This window comes from Cotesia glomerata, linkage group LG4 (genome assembly GCF_020080835.1).
Source record: "Cotesia glomerata isolate CgM1 linkage group LG4, MPM_Cglom_v2.3, whole genome shotgun sequence".
NCBI classification, from domain to species: Eukaryota; Metazoa; Arthropoda; class Insecta; order Hymenoptera; family Braconidae; genus Cotesia; species Cotesia glomerata.
Genome location: NC_058161.1, coordinates 14,808,424 through 14,830,201, shown reverse-complemented (window position 1 = coordinate 14,830,201; position 21,778 = coordinate 14,808,424). Strand labels below are relative to the sequence as shown.

Genomic DNA, 21,778 nt, shown 5'->3' with positions numbered 1-21,778 from the left:
GGCAGTTCCTACTTAACTTCGATGTACGACAGACCTCTGTATTTTAACTCTGTCAATTTTTAGAATAAATACTCACTTAAATTATCCGACCTGTGATTCCCTTTTTTAGATATAATATTAACAACATCAATATCCTATCAAGTATTTTCCGATACTACATATATTAGTCATTAATAAATGTATCTACTTTATAATTAATATATTTTACAAAACACAAAATCAATAATTTAATATATTAATAATACAATTCATTTAATACATACAGATTTTTCATCAATCTTAACTTCACCTTGATTATCTTCAAACTTTTCATCATTATTTATTGCTAATTGTTCATTTGTATCAGCAGAAGATGGAATAGTGGCGAGAAGTCTTACTGCAAGTCGAGAAGGACTAAAAAGAGAATCTGGCTCTTGAATAGCCGATTGCCGTATCAACCTCGGTTTAGGTCGAGCAAGTTTTGGAGTTCCAATATCTGAATATGTACTCGACCTTGAAATTTTCCAGGTGCTAGTACTGGCAGTAATACCTGAGCTGGATGAATCGTTTCTTGATGAGCTTAAATTAGAGTCATGGGATGATTTACGTGCTATTAGCCATAACGATCCGTGTTTTTTCGAGTCTATAAATCTCAATGGAATGCTACAATGATTAGCTTGTCTCCAAGAATCGGATCGTGATGATGAGAAATTTTCACTTGAAGACATCGAGCATGCTCTTTTATGTTGCTTTTGCTGTATTTCGGCTATACGGTAAGCATATTGATCAGCTCTACTTCGCCGCTGGTGTTTACCTTTGCCACATGACCAAATTATTTCTAATCCACACCATCGTTTTGAATTGTTTACGATCGCGTGCCGTGAATTGCACACACATAGAGTCTGATGCTCTCGAGATGATCGATCTACAATACTATTGGTGTTGAATGGAGTTTGGCGGTTGCTGAAGTTAGAACTATGACGGCACCTACCAATTCCTCGAGTAACTCGGGATTCTTCAATGGCTTTACATATTAGCACGCAATCTTTTTTAAATTGTTTTGTCATTATTGCGTATAAAAATGGATTGCAGCATGAATTAAATGGCAGTATAAAAACAGCGAAAACTTTCGCTTGTTCTAATGACACTAATCTCAGTCCAAACATGGCAGTGAGCGAGAAAAACGCAATCGGTGACCAGCACAAAAAATCTGTAAATACCAATAATGCCATTCGTTTGGCTATTCTTGAATCATTTGAATTCCATGCCTGAGATCCACGAATTGCACAATACATTCTTAAATAGCATCCCATTAAAATTAAAAACGCTACCCCATTAATTAGCATCAAAAATACCAAGTAGGATAATGAGGCTGTTCCATCTATTTCAAACGGTAAGCAAATGGCAAATTTACGATAATCAGATACACCCAAAAGAGGAAGAATAGCCATTGATAATGAAAATATCCACCCAATAATCATTATATAACCAGCATTTTTCAAAGACAGCCGTTTGTTTAGATGAATCGCGTGTGTTATTGCATAGTTACGCTCTAGTGTAATTACTGATAATGTGTAAACACTTAATTCGGAGCTTAATACGCCTAAAAATCCAGCAAGTTGACAACCAACAGACATTTGCCATGGTATTGCATACTTTCGAAACTCTCCTAATGTAGATGCATCTATAACTGCTAGAAGGCCTGCAGAAAAAAATTCAGAATTCAGTAACACAAATATTATAATAGAGAGACAATTATTTCATATTATTATTTGTTTAAAATTTTAAATAGTTTTATTTTTTAGCTGAAGAAATTAAAATTTTTCTCACCGTACCTTTCTTCTCAAAAAAAAAATTTCTAGAATTGGGAAAAATTAATTTTGAATAAAAATTCTCAAGTTGTCTATCTAAAATTGTTTTTTTTTTTAAGTTAAAAAACTTTTTTTGCACAAGAAAGTACTGTGAGAAAAATTTTTATTTCTTCAGCTAAAAAATAAAATTGTTGAAAATTTTTAACAAATTAATTTCTTATTACAAAATTGCTCATTTTTTTTCAAAAGAAATTTTTTCTCTCAATGCATGAAACTGAATTTAACAGGTACGTAAAAATTTTTAAAATTTTTATAACATTCAAATTATAATGAAAAAAAATTCTACATGTAGAAATTTTCAAAAATTATATTTTTTAAAAAAATTTCAAGAATTGTTAGATGTCTGCTAATTTTAGTATTATTCATATTACACATAAAACTATTAATGGCATCAAAATAATATTCATAGTTATCCTTTACTAATTACCCCCACCCATTTGACATTTGCTGTTCAGAGTAGTGAGAGAGCGTTTAAAATCTATTCACCCATAGCATACAACTACAGTACAGTCCCCAACTTCAACTGAGAAGTCCCAAATTCCAGGAATTGAAGTTGAAGAATACATGGCAATAGGCGAGTCCTTCCACTCTTTTTTAATGGAAAATGGTAAAGAGTTGAAGTTGGAGAAACTCCACTGTAATCCAGTCTAGGAAGAGTCCGTATTAATTTAAATATTCTTCAAGTTTGTAATATTTTTTTCAGTTTTTTCGTGAATAGAGAAGAAGAAAAAGAAATTTAAATTCTCTCATAAAGACGTATAAAATAACCGAAAATAATAATTAAAAAATATTCGTTTCGATTTTTATAGTAATTTTCTTCATTGAAGAGATTTGAATTTTTTTTTATGAAAATTGAGGATATAATTCAATAAATGCTATCGATAATTTCACTAAATTTGATTTTTAATCATGACACTGAAGTTGAAAGACATCAGAAAATTTTTTATAATTTTATAACAATAAAAGTATTATAAAAAAAGTTTAATAAAAAAATTCTACATAAGAAAATTAAAAAAAATTATTAGTGGAAATTTTTTAAAAAATTTTCTTATTGTAATTGATTTATTATAAGAATTAAACAAATTAACTATTGTCTGCTAACTTCAGTATAATTTTTAATCAAATAAAAAAAAATTATAAGATATTAAAAAGATTGATCTACCTAAATATATTCCCATGAAGAAATCTGCAGCAGCAAGATTACAAACTAAAAATCTTGGAACATCCATTTTACTTCTGGAAAAAACTATCACAAAAACGACAGTTCCGTTCCCTAGCATTGCTAGTAAAAAAACTATCCACACACCGCAGCGCAATGTCCACCAATCGAACAAGTCTCTGCATGGCAAGAATGGACCTACAATGTAAGTTAATCTTTAAACAAATAGTTTTACTTATTTACATCATTAATTATCTTTTTATACCTGGTCGAGGTAAACATTTCACAGAATATGTTTCTCCAGTAGGTGTAGCTAGCATTTCATTTTGGGTGTCTAAAAAATTATCATCATTTGAAAAAGTTCCATTGTGTTCCGTAAAATTTACAGCCAAATTATTCAAATAGTTATTGATACCACTGTTGTTCTTCCTGCTTAGCTTCTCTGCAATTATGGGTGAAGATGATTTATTTACTATTGTAGTAAATCGTAAAAAAAATTTGATATAATAAATACGACTTACGCAATTGAATCCAAACGTTGAGTAAGCTAGAATTCCAAAGTGAAGCGTCAAGTGAATTATCAGTAGGGAAAATAATTGATTCACGGATTGGAATTCTTTCAATTAATTCATTCTTGTTCATTGATAAAAAAGCACAGCAGTGATAAGCATATGATAAAACCATCGTTTTTATACTAGGAAACGATTCTGTAGATGGAAATTCTTCTAATTTAGGATTGTTAAATGTTTTTAAATGCCTCAAATTTTGAAGGCCAGTAATTGGCAGTGTAGGAAACATATTATTTCCCAGATTTCTGTCAAAAATATCAATGGTCTGGTTTACAAAAAAAAAAAAGTATGATTTCGAGTTAAAAATTGAGATTGCTATGAGCAGAAATAATCATTTTAAATATTCAATTAGTTATTTTTTAAGAAACAAAATTCTATTGGAAGACTTTGATATAAAATTAATATTTTTGCTCTTAGATACATTTTTCTAAATCCAAGTATGAAATATTAAAACTTACAAGTCTTTTAGATTTTGGCAACTGCTGAAGGCATCTGGATCAATATATTCGATTTCATTACTCTGCAAGTCTCTATAAACATAGAAAATTTTTATTAAATGATCCGATCAACTAAATTATTAAATTATGAGAAATAAAATTCGTTTTTAATACTATTTTTTTATTCTTGAATCAATCAAGAAAAATTATTTCAAACATTTTGTTTAGAATTGTTACATTTCCAGCAATTTTTAATGAAACAGTAGAAATGATTCAGATAAATTATCATAACTTACAAAACTTGAAGATTTTTTAATCCGTTAAATGCATTAGATGGTATAGTTTTAATTCCATTTCTCGACAGCAGTAAATCATGAAGTAAATTTAATGTTGTAAACTTGTTCCCAGTTATTTCAGTTATTTTGTTATTGACTAAATTTCTGAAAAGTTACATTTATCTACATAAGTTCAATACAATTATTAGACATTTTTTTAGTTCTATTTTATGCTCAAGAAAAAAACAAATTATTTTATTACTTACAAAACTCGTAAATTCCGGCAATCCTTCAGGTGTGGAATTGTTGTTAGAAAATTAGATTCAAGATTTCTAGAACAGTTTAAGAAATTTTTTTTTAATATGGAATTTTTTAAACATACAATGAAAATAATTAATTAAATTGCTTAAATGATCAATTGGGTAGAAAATATCGTAAAATAATTTATTTAAACTTAATTTATCGTAAAATCAAAATTTCTACGATAAAAAAAAAACTTAAACATTGAGAAAAAATTTTTTTAAATGGAAAAAAAAATAGACGGAAATGTTAGCACACTTTATGTAACACAGAACTATTCACAATAAAAATGTTTTCTTCTTGAGAGAATAAAAAAATATTTTTTTTTATGTCAAACTTAAAACGAATGATGATTTTTTCTCAAAAAAGTGAAAAATTCTGCAGATGATGATTTCTAAAAATTTTTGTGTAATTCATTTCAAAAATATTCAACAATGTAATTGAAAAAAAGTATTTTGATCAGTTAATTTTTAAATAACTTGTGGTAAAAAAATAAAGAGTTACTTTTTAAATTCATGATTTTTTTTAATTGAGTGAACAAATCTTAAAATTTTTTGAGTAACATTTTCAATGGGATATATTATTTTCAGCCAAATCGAAAAATTTGACATAGAATCACTCTTATTAAAAAAATTAGGATGACGGTTGACCCTAAAGGCCATCTCTGCAACTTCCCGCTCATTTTGTACTTAAGCGCTCAAAACTACACATTACGTTTTTGAGCTCTTCGAGCTCAAAACTCTAATAGCAATTTAATAAAACACAATTTTTTGAATTTTCAAACGGCAATAACTTTTGAATGAATGAACCGATTTTCACTGGGTTGGCGGCATTCGACGCACTTTTTGAAGCTCCATAAAAAATTTTCAAGTTTAAATCGATCTAGCCAAGAATTTCGAAGTAATTCCGAAAAATCACTTTTTTCGGTTTTCTTTCGACAACGATAACTCACGAACGAATTAATTAATTTTGACCGGGCTTGCGGTAATCGACGTGGTTTTTTGATCTTAAGAGCTGATTAGATTTTGGAATTGATCGGTGAAGCCATTTAAAAGTAATTTCAAAAAAATCACATTTCAAAAAATTTATTTTTATAGTTTTTTTGAGATTTCTCAAAATCTACTAGTTCGAATCGGTCCAAATAATATTCAAAATCTAAGTTTGGTCAAGCCCTTTCGAATGGCACCAACCGCGATTAAATCGGTCAAGCCGTTCAAAAGTTATAAGAGAGTCACACACACACACGCACACACACACATATGGACATCATCGCGAAAACATTCAGGGAAGCTTCCTAGGACCTAAAAACGTCAAGATCTGATAAGAACTCGATTTACGAAAAACTGGGTAAAACCAATAACTTCCCGATTTTTGAAAATTTTCAATTTTCTTAGCGGGAAGTTAAAAAGTAGGTTTGAAAAGATAATTAAATTTTTTTTAATCTTTTCAAATCTGTTTTTCTAGTCAGACTCATAAAAAAATTTCTATCCCATCAACAAATTCCAAACAGTAAATCTATCAGTATGTGGTACAGACTTTCTGAAATTGCACTTGGCATGGTAACCCTGGTTAAAAAAGAGAATTAAAAAGGATTCAAAAAGCACACATATTAAATAAAATTTAATACTCTCAAATACTCTCAATTCTCATCCGGAGAATTCGAATCGAACTTAAAATAAATTCTTTTTAATTCTCTTTCATCCAACGAAAAAATTATTATCATTTTAGGATTAAAAAGAATAAAGAAGGATTCAATATTTTTAATACTAACTTATCCTTTTTGATTCTAAAATAATATTGCAATTTCTGTTCTCGCAGAAAATTCAGCAGAATAGAAGGGAATTTAAAAAAGTTTAATACTAACTTATTATTTTTAATTCTAAAATAATGTTGTGATTTCTGTTCTCGCGGAGAATTCGAAAGGATAAAGGAGGATTTAAAAAAGTTTAATACTATCTTATCCTCTTTAATTCTAAAATAATGTTGCAATTTTTGTCCTCAAAGAGAAGAAGATGAAGAAGAGAAGAAATTTAACTTGATTCAAAAATTTTTCGTCTTGATCCAAAATAATTAAACTATTCAAAATAATTTTTTTAGTTCAAGAATTTTTCTCTTCATTCAGGTTAATGTTTTTTCAGTTTTACAATTCATTCCCAAATAATCTCGCCAAGTATCAAATTTACGGATTTTATGTGTTAATAATATATGTATACACGGAAAAAAGTAAACTGTAATATTCACTCGGATTCCGGTTAATTTTTATAGTTTCAAACAGTAAAGCGGACATCGGGGTGGCAAAAATATAAATATTACAGAACTTAATGTAGAAAGTATAAAAGCCACAATTTATAATTTAATATCCAAAATAAGTGATTAGTAGCTGTCACTATAGTAAATAACGACTCTTTTATCTTAAAAAATTACAGTTTCAAACAGTAAAAATTGCCATTTCAATATATAGTCCATATTATGAGGAGAAGGGGAACTCAGATGAAAGAGAAGGGAGTCTCACTCTGGGAGAATTTAACATTTCAAACAGTAAAAATTATACTTTTAAAATATACATTTTACCCGTCCAAGCAAGTCAATAATTACAGTTTGATTTTTAGCGTTGCGTTTAAAATTTACCATTTTACTTTGTAAATATTGACGTTGCTTGTATAAGAAATTTACTAACTTTATTTTATACTTTTTACATATCATAACATCATTTTTTAGGTACGAAATGATAAATATCAAAGTCTGAATTGTTAATTATTATACTTTAATATTTTAGACATTTACATAGCAAATATTACTGTTTGAAATAGTATTTTCTTCCATGTAAAGAGTAAATTGTAACGTTTAAATGGTAAATATTATAAAGTGAATAGTAAAATCACGATTTTACTGTTTGAAATGGTAATTTTTAGCAGTTGATCATTACTTATTATAAATCGACTGTTATTTATTACAGTTTACTTTTTTCCGTGTAAAGTGAACAGAACATTACACTAAACAAGAAGGTATTAATCTTTTCTTTATAAAGATTTTTCGTTCTAGAAATGCTCTTATAATTTGTTATTTTTTAATTAATAAATAGGTCTGTATGAGACAAGGTTTGCATAAATATTCACAAAGGAGCACTATTGTCTATCAATACCGTAAGTCTTGAGTATAATTCAATGTCACAAGCCTTCGCAGCGCAACTAATGATTATTAAAGAGGATCCTTCAAACATTAATTTGCATCACTCTCACTTTCTACCACAAACTTCATGGCCGATAATTCATCGGTAAATAATGAGCAAATACAGTATTGACATGTTGTTGATTTGACCATATTTTGTCGATTCAAAACTGACTCATCGATTCTGAACCACAACCAAAACCAAAAGTTTTTTTTATCCCTAATAGAAATACTAATCCACCTGCGTTATCAATTACACTTAGGATGAACCTGTCTAAGTTTCTCTATCTAATGCCTCAATTTTTCTGATCCGACGGGTGGACACAGTGCACTGGTAGAAAGATTAGCTTGACTCAAGACAAAAATTTTTCCAAGGAGCCAAGACTACTACAAGGAAAACAATAAATTTTTTGGGACAAGAGAACAAATTCTTAAGCCAAGAAGTATTTTTTTAACCAAGAATTTTATCTAAGCTCAAGAAATTTTTTTGTTTTCCTTATTATAAAATTTTTAACTTCCCGCTAAGAAAATCGAAGATTTTCAAAAAATCGGGAAGTTATTGGTTTTACCCCGTTTTGTAAAAATCGAGGTTTCAACAGATCTCGACGTTTTGAAGTCCTAAGAAGCTTCCCTGACTATTTTTACGATGATGTCCGTACGTCTGTGTGTGTGTATGTATGTAAACCCCTTATAACTTCTGAACGGCTAGACCAATTTGATCGCAGTTGGTGTCATTCAAAAGGTCTTCGCCAAACTTAGATTTCCTGTAAGTTGGAACCGATTCGGACCAGTAGATTTCGAGAAATTTCAAAAAAAGTAAAAAAAAAAGTTGTTTTTTTTTTTTTTATTTTTTTAAATTTCTCCGAATTGGCTGAACCGATTGACCTCAAAAACTACTCAGCTCTTAACCTTGAAAACCCGCATCGATCGTCACCAAAAGCGTCAGAATCGGTTGATGCGTTCGTGAGATATCGTTGTCGAAAAAAATCGAAAAAAGTGTTTTTTTGTGATAACTCCGAAATGTTTTGATCAGATCAATTTTTTTGTTCTAAATTATTTATAGAGCTCAAAAAACTATATCGATCGCCGCCAACCTCGTGAAAATCGGTTGATTCATTCAAAAATTATAGCAGTTTGAAAATTAAAAAAATCGTGTTTCATCGAACGTTGATAAGATTTTTGAGCTCGAAGAGCTCAAAAGCATAGGAAATCTATCTCTTTGAACTCGGAGAGCTCAAAATAACACATAAATTGTATTTTTGAACTCGAAGAGCTCAAAAACGTCATAAGCGCGATTTTAAGCGCCTAGGTTTAAGAGTCAAGCTAGTCTTTCTATCTGGGTGGATTTTTGGAACTCAAAAGCTAGTACCAATTTCGTTTTATAATAATATTGCAATTATTGATTATATTTTAATATATGATCCATGACAAATGATAACAAAAGTACTTAATTGAGCAAGATACACTTTTCAAGAAATTTTTGTTGTTATATTGAAAATAATCTGATTTTTCAACAAAAGTTACTTACAAAATTGGGCTTTTACTAAGAGCTTTTGAAACCTTTCAAATTTCAGACCCAAAAGATGTAAAAAAAAGTTGTTAAAAAACTTTTGAAGAATAAACCTAATTTAAATTAAAAAGGAAAAGAAAATTTTGAAAAACCTTTACTTCAAATTTTTTATCGCAATTAAATAATTTTTTGATAAAATAGTAAATTTAATTATATAGTAACAATAATTGTTAAGCAGTTACGTAAATTTCGTTGTTTATATTATATTTTCCCTATGTTTTGTTAAAAGGATATTGAATTTAAATTTTAATTCAAATCATTCGATAACACGTAATGATAAAATTCAAAACATCTTCTGATGTAAAATACACTTTTTATTGAAAAAACCCCATTTTTCCAGGAATTCGTGGATCACATGGCGTAGTAAAAATTTATCTCTTGTAATGAAATAAGTTACTGAAATATTTTTTTTGTTTTGAGTGCTACGTTGAATGTTCTTAAAAAATAAATAATAGAATAAGTAATATAAATATTTATTAACAACTGTCTACCTATCAATATCGATAGAAAATTCAACTGACAGGTAAAATTTAAAGTTGGAAGATAGCATAAATGATTTATCACACAAATCCTTGTAAAAGAGATGTGTACATCTGATTGAGCAACAATATAACATAAAGTTTTAATCCAACGACTAACATTGAAGTACATTAATTAAGTAGAATTAGGCAACTAAACCATTTCCCCATCACTCAATCCTTTGATCAAATTCAACCATAGAATGAGACAAAGCGCTGAAACTTGTGAATAAGTATACGTTCGAATAGTTTTCAAAGTAAGCTCAATAATGATAGGATCTCCAGCTAAGAAAACTTTCTTGATATAAGAACGTAGCATTCTTGCCGTAAAAAAGGAGTATTTTTAGTTTGAATAACATTTTTCGCTCAAGAAAAGTGTACATATTATTCAAATACTTTAAAAAAGCAATGATACTGATTAATGAAGTATGTAAAATTTATTAGCCTAAGTACCTTTTTTCAATTCAGTATTTTATAATTCAAGAAATTATTATACTTTGTTCAAGAAATTTTGGAGGTTTCTTTAGGCCCTTAAAAATTTTCTTGGATCCAAAAAATTATCTCAAGTCAAATTAACTGTTTCCTGTGAATAGTTTCAATTTATTTATTCAAGAGTCAACTTCTTGAATTGCGAAAACTAAATATCTTGAAACAAGAGTGAAATTGTGAAAAACATATTTTTCTTGAATAAAGTAGCTTTTTTCAGCATTCAAATATTAATACATGTTTACATTAATAAAAAAGTTAACTTGATTCAAGAAAAAAAATCTTGATCCAAGAATATTCTGAAGAAAATAATTATTTTTAATTAAGAGAAAAAAATCTTGAACCAAGACAAATTTACTTGAGTGAATAATTTCTTGGTTCAAAATTTTTTTTCTTGACTCAAGATAATTATTTTTTTCAAAATGTTATTTCAATGGTGTCTTTGGATTAAGATTTTTTCTTTTCAGTCAAGTTAATTTTCTTATCAGTGTTGAAAATGGAAGAAATAGATTGATTTACTGTATCTGAAATTAATTTGCAGTATTATAAAAAAATATCAGTTACTTACAAACTTTTTAAATTCGGGGATTGAACGCAAAGATGATCAGAAAGACTCGTAAGAGATGCACGATCTAATCTCAATATTTCCAAGGATTGTGTGCCGTTCAAACTCGGAAAATGCATCAATTCTTTGTTGTTTGATAGAATTCTAAAATACAAATTAATTAAACAATTATTAGGATGAAAATTTACGTGAAATTAATATTAATACTTACAACTTTCGTAACTTCACATGGTTTTGAAATGTTCGAAAATGAATTTTTTTAATAGGATTCCCTCGTAAGTCTATCGAGGTAATATTGGGATTACCACTAAATGCATTGGAATCAAGCTGCTTAATTTTATTATTCGATAGAGATCTTCAAAAAAATTAAGAAATTTTAAGTGAGTTTAGAATTTTCTCTAAAAAGTCAACATAAAAATACAAAGAATGCAAAAAAAGAATACAATCACTTACAAGTCTTCTAAATTATGCAGATGTTTAATAACCTTTGGAATTTCTGTGAGGCAGTTGTCATCCAACTCCCTGTAAATTTTTTAACATGACCTCTGATGGTACAAAGAATGGTACTCAGAAGACAAAAAAATTAATTCATGTTGTTTAGAGAAGATTTACTTACAAGACTTTTAGATTTGGAAGATTTTTGAATCCGTCATGATTTATTCCTTTTATTTGATTTCTTCTTAAAAAACTGAGCAAAAGACAGTTTTTTATTAAATTATTTTTGAATTACATGAAAAAACCATGCAAAAAAAAATAAATACTCACATGATTTCAATGCTTGTCATTGAATTCAAAACCGTGGCAGGGATGTATGTGATACTGTTGTGATTGAAATTTCTATAAAAATAAAAAGCAAAAATCTGAACTTTTTAGAAAATTTCAGAATTTACAATTTGATGAATTATAAATAAAATTTATAACTAGAAGTTAATTATCATAAGATACTATTATAAATGCTATACTTCGTTATGACTGTATCAAAAATTTAAATGCATAAAGAACGAAGATAAATTGACTTTTGCTTCGATTAAGTTAGCTATAAGAAATTGCATTTCATTCGTTTCTTCCATTCTCACACTGTAAAAAAAAACCGGTGTGAGTCCATGCGGTGTACGGTGTTAAAAATTCCGGTGTTAAATTCAACACCGAAATCGGTGTAGCAGTAACACCGTTCGCGGTGTAAATATTTTTTTTCGGTGTTAAATCGGTGTTATAAATTTTCCGGTGTTGATAATATTTTAACTAACACAATTTTTATAATTAAACTTTTCATGTTTAATAATTAAAGGTAAATAATAAAAAAAAATTAATATTTAATTTAGAAAGTTTAAAATAATAAAATATTAAGTAGATCAAAATTTTTGATTAAAATAAATACACTGTAAAAAATTTCGATGTAAAAATGATATCATATAAATAATCGAAAACTCCAAAATAGTGGATTTTAGTAATTATTTCATAATTTTTAAGTATTTTTTTTAAGATTTTCGGAATACTTCTAAGATAATTTTAGAATCAATGAAATTTATTTGAAGCAATTTAGTTGAAATCTTGTCCTTAAATTTTATGTGGAACCTTTTTTAAATAATCTTAAAACATTTTTTTAACTATTTGAGAACAAATTTTGAATACTTTTGAGACATTTTTCGGATATTTTTGAGACAATTTTGGAACGTTTCTTGGACAGTTTTAGAGTGTTTTTACAACAAATTTGAAACATTTTTAGAACAATTTTACGAAAATTTTGAATGTTTTTTAAATGATTTTCATAGAGATAATTTATTTTTGCACAGTTGTAGATTTGTCATGTTTAAAACATCTATTATATTGTGAGAAACATCATGGTTACGATAAAAATAATTATTATATTGTTCCTAAACATTTAATATTGTAAATGTTATTTAACTTGTTGTATAACATTCATTAAATCGATTTCTGCGTAATTTTATAAATTGAAAATTCTTAAATAAATGTTAGTTGTCTCATTTTGATAAATATTAAATATTAATTGTGTTTTATGGATCATGTAATATTCATACTCCGATATGGTGTAAATTTATTCTACTGTTACACCGATATTACACCGGTTTAACACCGGATTTTTAACACCGCAAAAGAGCACCGCTACACTGGTGTTAATACAGAGGTGTTACATAGCGGTGTTAAAATGAGTCCATTTTAACACCGCTTTTTTTACAGTGCAGGTGAAAATGTAAGGTTACTTATACTGTCCAGTTCTAGATTGACGAAGAAGAAAACAATTTGAAAAGTGTTTCTTGGTGCACTTTTTTATACAATTTAAAAATAGTATGATTATAATTGTTTCTAAGAGTTTTATTTTTTAATTTTTAAAATTAAAAACTCAAAGCTTAAAAATATATATTTTCGGAATCGACGTAAGTATTTTCTAACAGTAAAATAGTAAAAAAAAAAAAAAAAAAAAAAATTTAGTTTTCGCATCAATTTGGTTGTGGTCTTGAAGTATAAAACTAATCGAAAACATTCGAATTTAGAAAAAAATTTTTTGTTAGTTGAAAAAAAATTTTTTTTTATATTACTTTTATGACATAATTACGTCAATTTCAGAAAAAAAACAATCATTTTTATAGATGAAGTTTATGCATAAAGTTCGTCTATAAAAATAAGTACATTATTAAATCCAGAATTTTCAATCAATATTTTCTAACTTTTAAATCAACATCCAATAGCCAAGGTTCGCCGTAAAATTCCGAGCAAAATTGAGGAGCAATGACCCTCCCGGGAGAAAACAAATTTAGTCATAGTTTTTTCCGACTTATCAATAATTAATAAGTAGTAAGAATTTTTAAAGTTAACAATTATGAATCCCGAGTCGAAATTTAAGTCGTAGATTCAACGTTTTAAACGTTCAAATCGTAAATTCGACATATTGAACGTTGAAAACGTAATTTGAACGTATTGAACGTTGAAATCGTAATTTGAACGTATTGAACGTTGAAATCGTAATTTGAACGTATTGAACGTAAAAAATATAGATTCAACTGTTTTAAAAAAAATATATGATCCATAGTAAAAATTAAAAGTTACAAAAAAATGACATATACCAATGCGTAAAATTGTATATTTGTATATTATTTCTACATCTCTCACATCTCTCACAGAAAATTCCTACCCAATTTGAAGCCTACAGAGCTATAGTTTAAAATCAGGAATTTTCCATTGTTAAAGCTCCCGCAATCTTTTTCGGGGTGAGATATCGTAAAATTCGTTTATGAATTATTTCTACATCACATATAAAAGATAGCTACCAAAATGGGAGTATGTAGCACCTATAACTTAGAAATTTAAAATTTTCATTGTTAACACCCACCCCCGCAGATCATATTGGAAGTAGGTTGTCATAAAATTCGCTCTTAGATCATTTCTACCTCACATATAACAGATTCTTACCAAATTTGGAACCTATAGGAGCTATAGTTTGGAAATTTAAAATTTTCATTGTTAACACCCATCCCCGCAATCTATATTCGGAATAGGTTGTCATAAAATCCGCTCTTACATCATTTCTACCTCACGTATAGCAGATTCTTGCCAAATTTAGAGCATATAAGAGCTACACCTTAGAAATTAAAAATTTTCATTGTTAACACCCACCCCCGCAACTCCCTGTGGCGTCAGCTATCGTAAAATTTGTTCATAAATTATTTTTACATCACTTAAAGAAGATTTCTACCAAATTTGAAGTCGATAGGAGCTATAGCTTGAAAATTTAAAATTTTCATTGTTAATACCCACGCAACTCCGCTGAGGGTGGAATATCGTGAAATTCTTCATAAATTATTTTTCCATCACTTATAGAAAATCCCAACAGAAAATTCCACAAATAAAAAATTCGGACTAAGTATTTTCATTGAACAGATGGTAGAATTTCAACCAAAAAACTGAAATTCTCCTAACAGAATTATAAAAATAATTTTTATCGTACTTCCATTTGAAAGCAAGTGGTTATCTGAATAGTTTTGATGTTACTTATTTTCACTCCTTATGGTTTGATTTACGCTCACAATACTTTGAATACGTTCAACTTACGTTTTTAACGTTCAATACGTTCAAATTACGATTTCAACGTTCAATACGTTCAAATTACGATTTCAACGTCCAATACGTTGAATTTACGATTTGAACGTTCAAAACGTTGAATCTACGACTTAAATTTCGACTCGGGATGATCCTTATATTACCGTAAATCGTATTACTTAAAATTCGTATTACTTAAAAAAATCAAGCTTATGAATCAATCGATAATTATAAAAATTGCATTCCTCATAAGCGAAGCGAATGAGGTGGTGCTCTAATTCTCGCCTTACAAAAATCGAGTGATTTTTTGAACTAAAATTGTCTCTATTTATTTTCTATCACACTTGTAGAATAATATTTACACATAAATGTCATGGAAAAATACTAGTTTCAACGCTTATGACATTTTAAAAAGACATTTCGCTTTTTAAATAAATAAAAAAAAATGTTTAAAAAAATTATTCTGTGGACGTCCGTGTGTCTGATGTATGTATGGAAGCTGGCGTGGTCACGATAACTGCCGAAAAACTTAACTGATCAAGTCCATTTATTTTTTATACGCTTTAGTATTATCCAAAACTAAGTCCTTTCGAAGATCACGGTATAATTCAATGTAGTTTAATTATAATTAGCATTAAACTAAAATCCACTTATCGTTTGTACATCTATATCTATGCAAATATATTTACCTTATAAGGTTCATTTACAACTCATGTGCAGTACCTTTCTTTTCTGGGTAAACAATGATGCGAAAGATTTAAAAGTGTTTGTATTTTATTTTAATCAATTTTATTAGGAAAAATGAGATTATGGGGTGTGCACTTTTGGATTTTCCCCTTTACAATTATGTATTTTCATTGAAATAATCATTTCGAAATACAGTAACTGCAAAATTTTAGACTTGTTTTTTTTTGCGTTGCAATTTTTATTACTTTTAAAACACAATCTAATGTTTTTCTTCTTAAAAATATTTTGAACATATCTTCTATTTACAAATCGAGATTTCTATCAATCTAGAGTAAACTTTTTCTATACGACAAATTTAAAAAAATCTAAAAATACACGGAAAAAAAATTGTAGGAAAAAATGCAATTATCACATCGTAATCCAGGACCGGAATTTCAATATCGTCTACTTCATAATTTTACGTACTAATTTTATATTTTAAAATTTACGATGTTACATCGTAAAAATACGTATAAAAGTAGTTAATACGCGAATTTTTACGATATAACATCGTAAATTTTTTCTGCAATTTTTTTTCGCTGTAGTTTTACGGTGTTGTGAAATAGAGCTGTCGTTTAGTTTATGTAAAGTTACTTTAATTGATTTAATTAATAAAATTATTGATTGATGTTGACTATTTGACACTTTTTATAACTTTAAAGAAAATCCCTTATTAGAATAAGAGATTTGAATTGATTTAAATTGATTTGAAAAGATTAAAAAAGGATTTTATTTGAATACTACTTCTATAGTTATACATTTCGCATTGCGGTAATCTTGTCAAATCTATTTTCTATTAACAAATAGTTTTTTCATAATCGAAAATTAAATAAAAATTATCCGTATAAGATAAAAGCACCAATTATTGGTAATATAAAAAATAAAGCTAGGGTTACAATTTTTTCAACATATTTGGAATTAAGATTGTTAAATTTTTTTAATCATTTTATACTAATTAATTTTTGATTAAAAATCCATGCTTTTTTAAAGTAGTTTCTCAAATTTAATAATTTACTTCAACTGATAGTCAATCACCCAGACTCATCATTCATTGACAAGTTGAAAAATCAATCGACTTTCTTATTAACCTGCTGCAATACCAATTATCGACACCCATAACGCGCAAAAGGTATTAATTTGCTGAACTAAATACAAAAAAGTCAAGTATAAGGACTAAGTATTCATTATTTTTTACTATATAAATTATTTAAAATATTTTTCAAATTAATCTTTAAAATAAAAATTAAAATATTAATTAATTTTACGCTCACTGTCTGTTATAATACATTCAAATAAACTTCGTTTTCTTTATTAATGAGTACACATTAAAAAGAAAGGAATAATTAAAGTATAAAATATAAAATCGGTCCCGTCGAATTCAAAATTGCAAAAGTTCAAGTTTACACTGTAATTGTTTATTGTTAAATTTTATATTGTTACAAATTTGTTGAAGTATTAGAAGTAAATTTTATAGTTTAAAAAACTAAATCTAAAATTATAAAGTTTAAAAATATTATTGCTTTTTTACGCCGGAAATTTGTTTTCTTAAAAAATTATTTATTCTATTTGGAAACTGTAAAAAATAATCATTTTCAAATAATACATAAATTAAAATGCCGAATAATATAATTTGTTAAAGTGTAAAGTACAATTTACAGTGTGAGCTATTAATTTTGAACTTACATAGAGAAAAAGCAATTGTTCAATCTCACTGTAAATTTCAAAATTTTAATATTAAGCTAAGTGCATACATAAGTGACTAAGAACTCTTACTGGTTGAAATGTCAAGTAAATAAATTTACTCTTATCTAAATATCGTCTATCCATAAAATAAAATTAACAATAGATTTTATTAACTATCGAAGTTTCACGATCATTTGTTACTGATTGAAAATGTAAATTTTGAATTTTAATGGTAGAATATATTTTAAATTTTTTACAGCTATTAATTGTTTTTAATTCTTTGAATTCATATTCAAAAATATACTATGCTTCCATATATTATCGATATAAATATTATTAACAATAATTTATTATATTTGTTATTAAAAGAATTAGGAAAAATTTTTGAGGTAATATTTTTACTATAAAGTGGGTTTCTGTACTCAAATTCGGTACCATTCATGTTAAAGTTTTTAAGCAGTTCTGAATGGTTTGTTTGTTTTAAAAAAAAAAAAAGCGTACTTCGTCATAACTTTCATAAAATTATTGGTAATTAATTTAATCATAGTGACATTATTTTCGAAATTTATGTCAGATATACCTTCACTAGGGAGCTTCATTTAAAACAACTATTTTTTTTTCTCGCTGACACTATGAAATACTGTTCTACCCCTCGCGGTTTTTGAAATACCGTAAATTTTCGGTATTAATGCGTTAACTGTAAATTTACCGTTATAATTCTGAAATAATACGGTATTTCTGTGGTCATTTTGGCCAGTTTTTTTACTATAGTTATGCAGCATTTCTACCGTACTTTTGCTGCAAAGTTCAGAAATAATACTATAAAATTACTGTAAAACTCTAGAACTTTTACCGTAAAAAATCTATGTATTAACTATAATATAACTATAATTTTAAAGTAATAAAATCGTATTTCTACGGTAAAAATACCAAAGATATACTATAATTTTGCCGCGTTTATACTGATATAATTAAAGATATAATGCTTTCTACCGTAAGATGGACGGCTGTGTTTATTACTCGGTGAGTCTTATTAGGTGACTGAGTAATTAGATATGGATAGTGTCTCTGATAGCTCAACTGGTAGAGCATTCGGCGCGTAACTAAATGATCTGAGTTCGAATCCCGGTCTAGACTAAAAAAAATTATTAATAATAATAACAATCGAGAAATTAGTTTATTATCAACCTCTTAAAAATAATTCACGATAATTTATAATATTATAAAAAAAAATTTCAAGCTATTGAAAAATAGTAGTAAAGCAGCATATTTTTGGTATTTTGCCGATAATAGAAAATAGGGATCTTCTTTTCCGGTTTTTTGCTGCAATAATGCCGCAGACATACAGTAAATATGCGGTATATTTACGGTTTAAATGCTGTAAATATACCGAAACTTTTCTATTGTATTGCCATAAATATTCTGAATTTATTTCGTAATTTTTTCATAATAATTCGACAAAAAAACTGGCTAAAATAACTGAAGTATTACGGTAAAAATACAGCATTTATATCGTATAAATACCGAATCTTTACGGCATTTCCAAAACCGTGAGGGACATATAAAAAAAAACATTCCTGAAAATTTAGGCCCTACATTTTAATTTTAAGTACTTCCTCTTTCACATTTAATTTTTCCATTTAAAAAGCATGTATTTCAACTCACTTTTTTTTTTATTTTCACATCTTTACCTGGTATTGAGCTATTATATCAATGAAAACGGTTATTCAAATATAATTATTGTAAGTTTATTAAATTAAAAAAAAAATTGTTGTATATTTAACACTCTTTGAAAGAGCTTTCAACAATTTTACTTTAATTCGTCTCACGTGAACTTTACCAGTCTTCCAAGTTACTTTTTCAACTTTTTTCACATATTTTTGAAGATATTGTAAAAATGGCTTGTTGTTCCAAAACCATACTGATGGAAAACTTTTAAAAAATTTAATTTCCTAAATTAGATGCTTTAAATATTTTATAAAAAATTTTTTTTCTTGAGAATCGTGTCAGCTATAAAAAAAAATAATCATTTCAAATGAACACCCTACTCAGCTATGTATATTATGTTTAAAATTATTATTAAATAATCATTAATCCAGAGTTTTCACGGCTATAATTTTTATGAAAATTAATTTAGCAGATATTTGATCATTTTAAGAATTTTTTTAACAAAGAAATTGTGGCAAAAAAATTATAAAAAAAAATTGACACGTAGAAATTTAAAAAAATAAAAAATGCAATTTTTCAAAAATAATTTTTTGGAACAAATTTGGTTGTTAAAAAAAAAGTAAAAAATAATCAAATGACTGCTAACTTGAATATCATATAATTTTCAATTTACGGTAATCACATAATGAATGAAAATTGCTAGTATTTATTATTATGTGATAATTTTTAAAATATAAAATTTATGTTTTATAATTTCTTAATGTTAACTTATGTAAATTACATGTTAAATGATTTTTTATTCTTCACCAATATTGTAAGCTACACTTAATAAGCAATTACTATAAAGATTGTATAAAAAATTTTAGTCGTTTTTTATATTGTAGGTAACTAAATAAGCGTTAAATTAAAATAGGGTGTCAATAATTGGACCCCTGTCAATAATTGAAGCTTTTATCGTATTCATCCCAGTAATGCTCTTGGGATGTTTATTTAATTTTTTTTTATAGTCGGCTTACGAATCCAATTCATTTACATTCGCCAGTAACATCAATTCATTGCTCTCTCTCTCTCTCCCTCTCTTTATTTCTCTATTGCTCTCTCTATCTTCCTCTCACTCTCTTTTTATCTCTGAGACAACCATAAATTTATAAAAAATCTTGTCATTTAAATTCTTATACTTCTCAGTCTGTATTGATTTTTTAATAACGATGAATTAGATTCTTGAAAAAAATAATGAAAATAAATTTAGCAGGTACTTAATAATTTTTAGAATTTTTTTAACAAATAAATTATGGTAAAAAAAAATTGACATGTAGAAATTTTAAGAAGTTATAAATGCAATTTTTTAAAAATAATTTTTCAGAAAAAATTTATTAGTAAAATAAAATTAAAAAATTATCAAGTGATTGTTAACTTTAATGTCATAAAAAATAAGGTAAACTTTGAAGTTACGTTTACTTCATTCACTAATTTTTTTTCTTCATTTTGTTAACTTTAACTTCTCATTTTATTTATATTCTGAGAAATTTTTTTATTTTTTCAAAGCTAATTTAAACTTCTTAAATTATAAACAGTTAATAAAAATAAAATTACAAATTTTTTAATTCCATACATATTTTCTTTACTTACATTTTAGTGATATTACTTATCGTCGATGACGAAATATGACTTTCGAAAGCTTCCTCAACACTCTGAAGACCAATTCCTTGACAATTTAATTCTTTACCATTATTTGTGACAGTGCACCGTTGCTCGTAATTTCGATTGTAAATTTCAGAATTAAACACAATGGGTAAAAATCCGAAAAAAATAGAATAAACTATTATTTGATTAATCCAAAACAATTTATACATCCTTCAATAAATATTCACAATTACAAAGTCATTTTTATTCGTGTCATTTTTTAAGTAAAGAACACTTTTATTTCAAATAAAATATTTTACAAATTTCTATACATACTGTTACATTTGTTTTCGTCATTATTTAAAAAAAAAAACCTAAATTTTTAAAAAATATTTAAATGAAAATTATTTTAAATCCAGCTTGAAGTTTATTCTAAAGTCAGGAAGATTTATAAAATCATAAAATGTATTTTTGTTCATGACACAATTAATTTTATTAATGTTCAGTGATTAATGTCTTTATTTTCAATTTCATTCAACAGTTCTTTGAACTTTCGGTTACTAGTTCACGTATTCCTGCTCTAATTTGCAAAATAATTTTTTGCAACAGTCTTAATTAACTTTAAAAACACTATGAATGTTTTGTTAATATTTTTTTTAATTATTGCAGGCAAAACTAGACTACAAAAGTCTTAAAATTAAATTTAAAAACACTGGTAATATTTTTAGTGTGTACACTAAGTTTAATAACCCTGCGAAACTGACTTCTCTACAATCACTATGACCCCTCCCTTTTCAGTTACTCCCTCTTTTTAGCAATCTGCTTGCTCTTGACTCCATGAATCTCCACCATCACTAACCATGAGACACACGCATACTCCTTAGTACATACAACAAAACGGCACAAAATCAACAGGGAATTAAACAGTTGATTAAACCGTGTCACGGTAAAATTCACGATGTATAGTAAGAATCGAATTTTATATAAAAAATTATTTTTTAAAAATTACATTTTATTTACTGAATAGTCTAGAAGTTTGATAATAAACACAGAATGTAAAAGAAAAAGCGTTGACAAAAAATAATAAACATTTAAAAAAATCTCTAAATTTTAATTAACTTTAGT

General features: G+C 27.1%; 1 protein-coding gene across 2 annotated transcripts; it reads right to left on the bottom strand.

Moving 5' to 3' along the window:
* Positions 1–233: 233 nt before the first annotated feature.
* LOC123262785 (lutropin-choriogonadotropic hormone receptor) lies at positions 234–20,914 on the bottom strand. 2 transcript variants are annotated; one of them, XM_044725204.1, is made up of 13 exons: positions 20,660–20,914; positions 11,663–11,734; positions 11,514–11,585; positions 11,351–11,419; positions 11,109–11,252; positions 10,901–11,041; positions 4,557–4,622; positions 4,312–4,455; positions 4,037–4,108; positions 3,531–3,823; positions 3,275–3,451; positions 3,013–3,207; positions 234–1,681 (listed from the first exon to the last, which is right to left on the bottom strand). In XM_044725204.1, the coding sequence occupies exons 1-13, from the start codon at positions 20,881–20,883 to the stop codon at positions 249–251; spliced, it is 3,102 nt and encodes a 1,033-aa protein (XP_044581139.1). In that variant the 5' UTR covers positions 20,884–20,914; the 3' UTR covers positions 234–248. The 2 variants fall into 2 exon arrangements, with proteins under 2 accessions (XP_044581139.1, XP_044581140.1); XM_044725205.1 differs by lacking the exon at positions 20,660–20,914 and having other exon boundaries at positions 11,351–11,440; positions 11,663–11,691.
* Positions 20,915–21,778: the final 864 nt, after the last annotated feature.

What these genes read in the sequence shown, in the direction of transcription:
- LOC123262785 (XM_044725204.1), bottom strand. Translation starts at nt 20,883, where the DNA reads ATGTATAAATTGTTTTGGATTAATCAAATAATAGTTTATTCTATTTTT. An exon ending in CATGTGAAGTTACGAAAGTT is followed by an intron (nt 11,042 to 11,108) that starts GTAAGTATTAAT and finishes TTTGTATTTTAG; the next exon opens with AATTCTATCAAACAACAAAG. An exon ending in TGCCAAAATCTAAAAGACTT is followed by an intron (nt 3,824 to 4,036) that starts GTAAGTTTTAAT and finishes TATTTTTGACAG; the next exon opens with AAATCTGGGAAATAATATGT.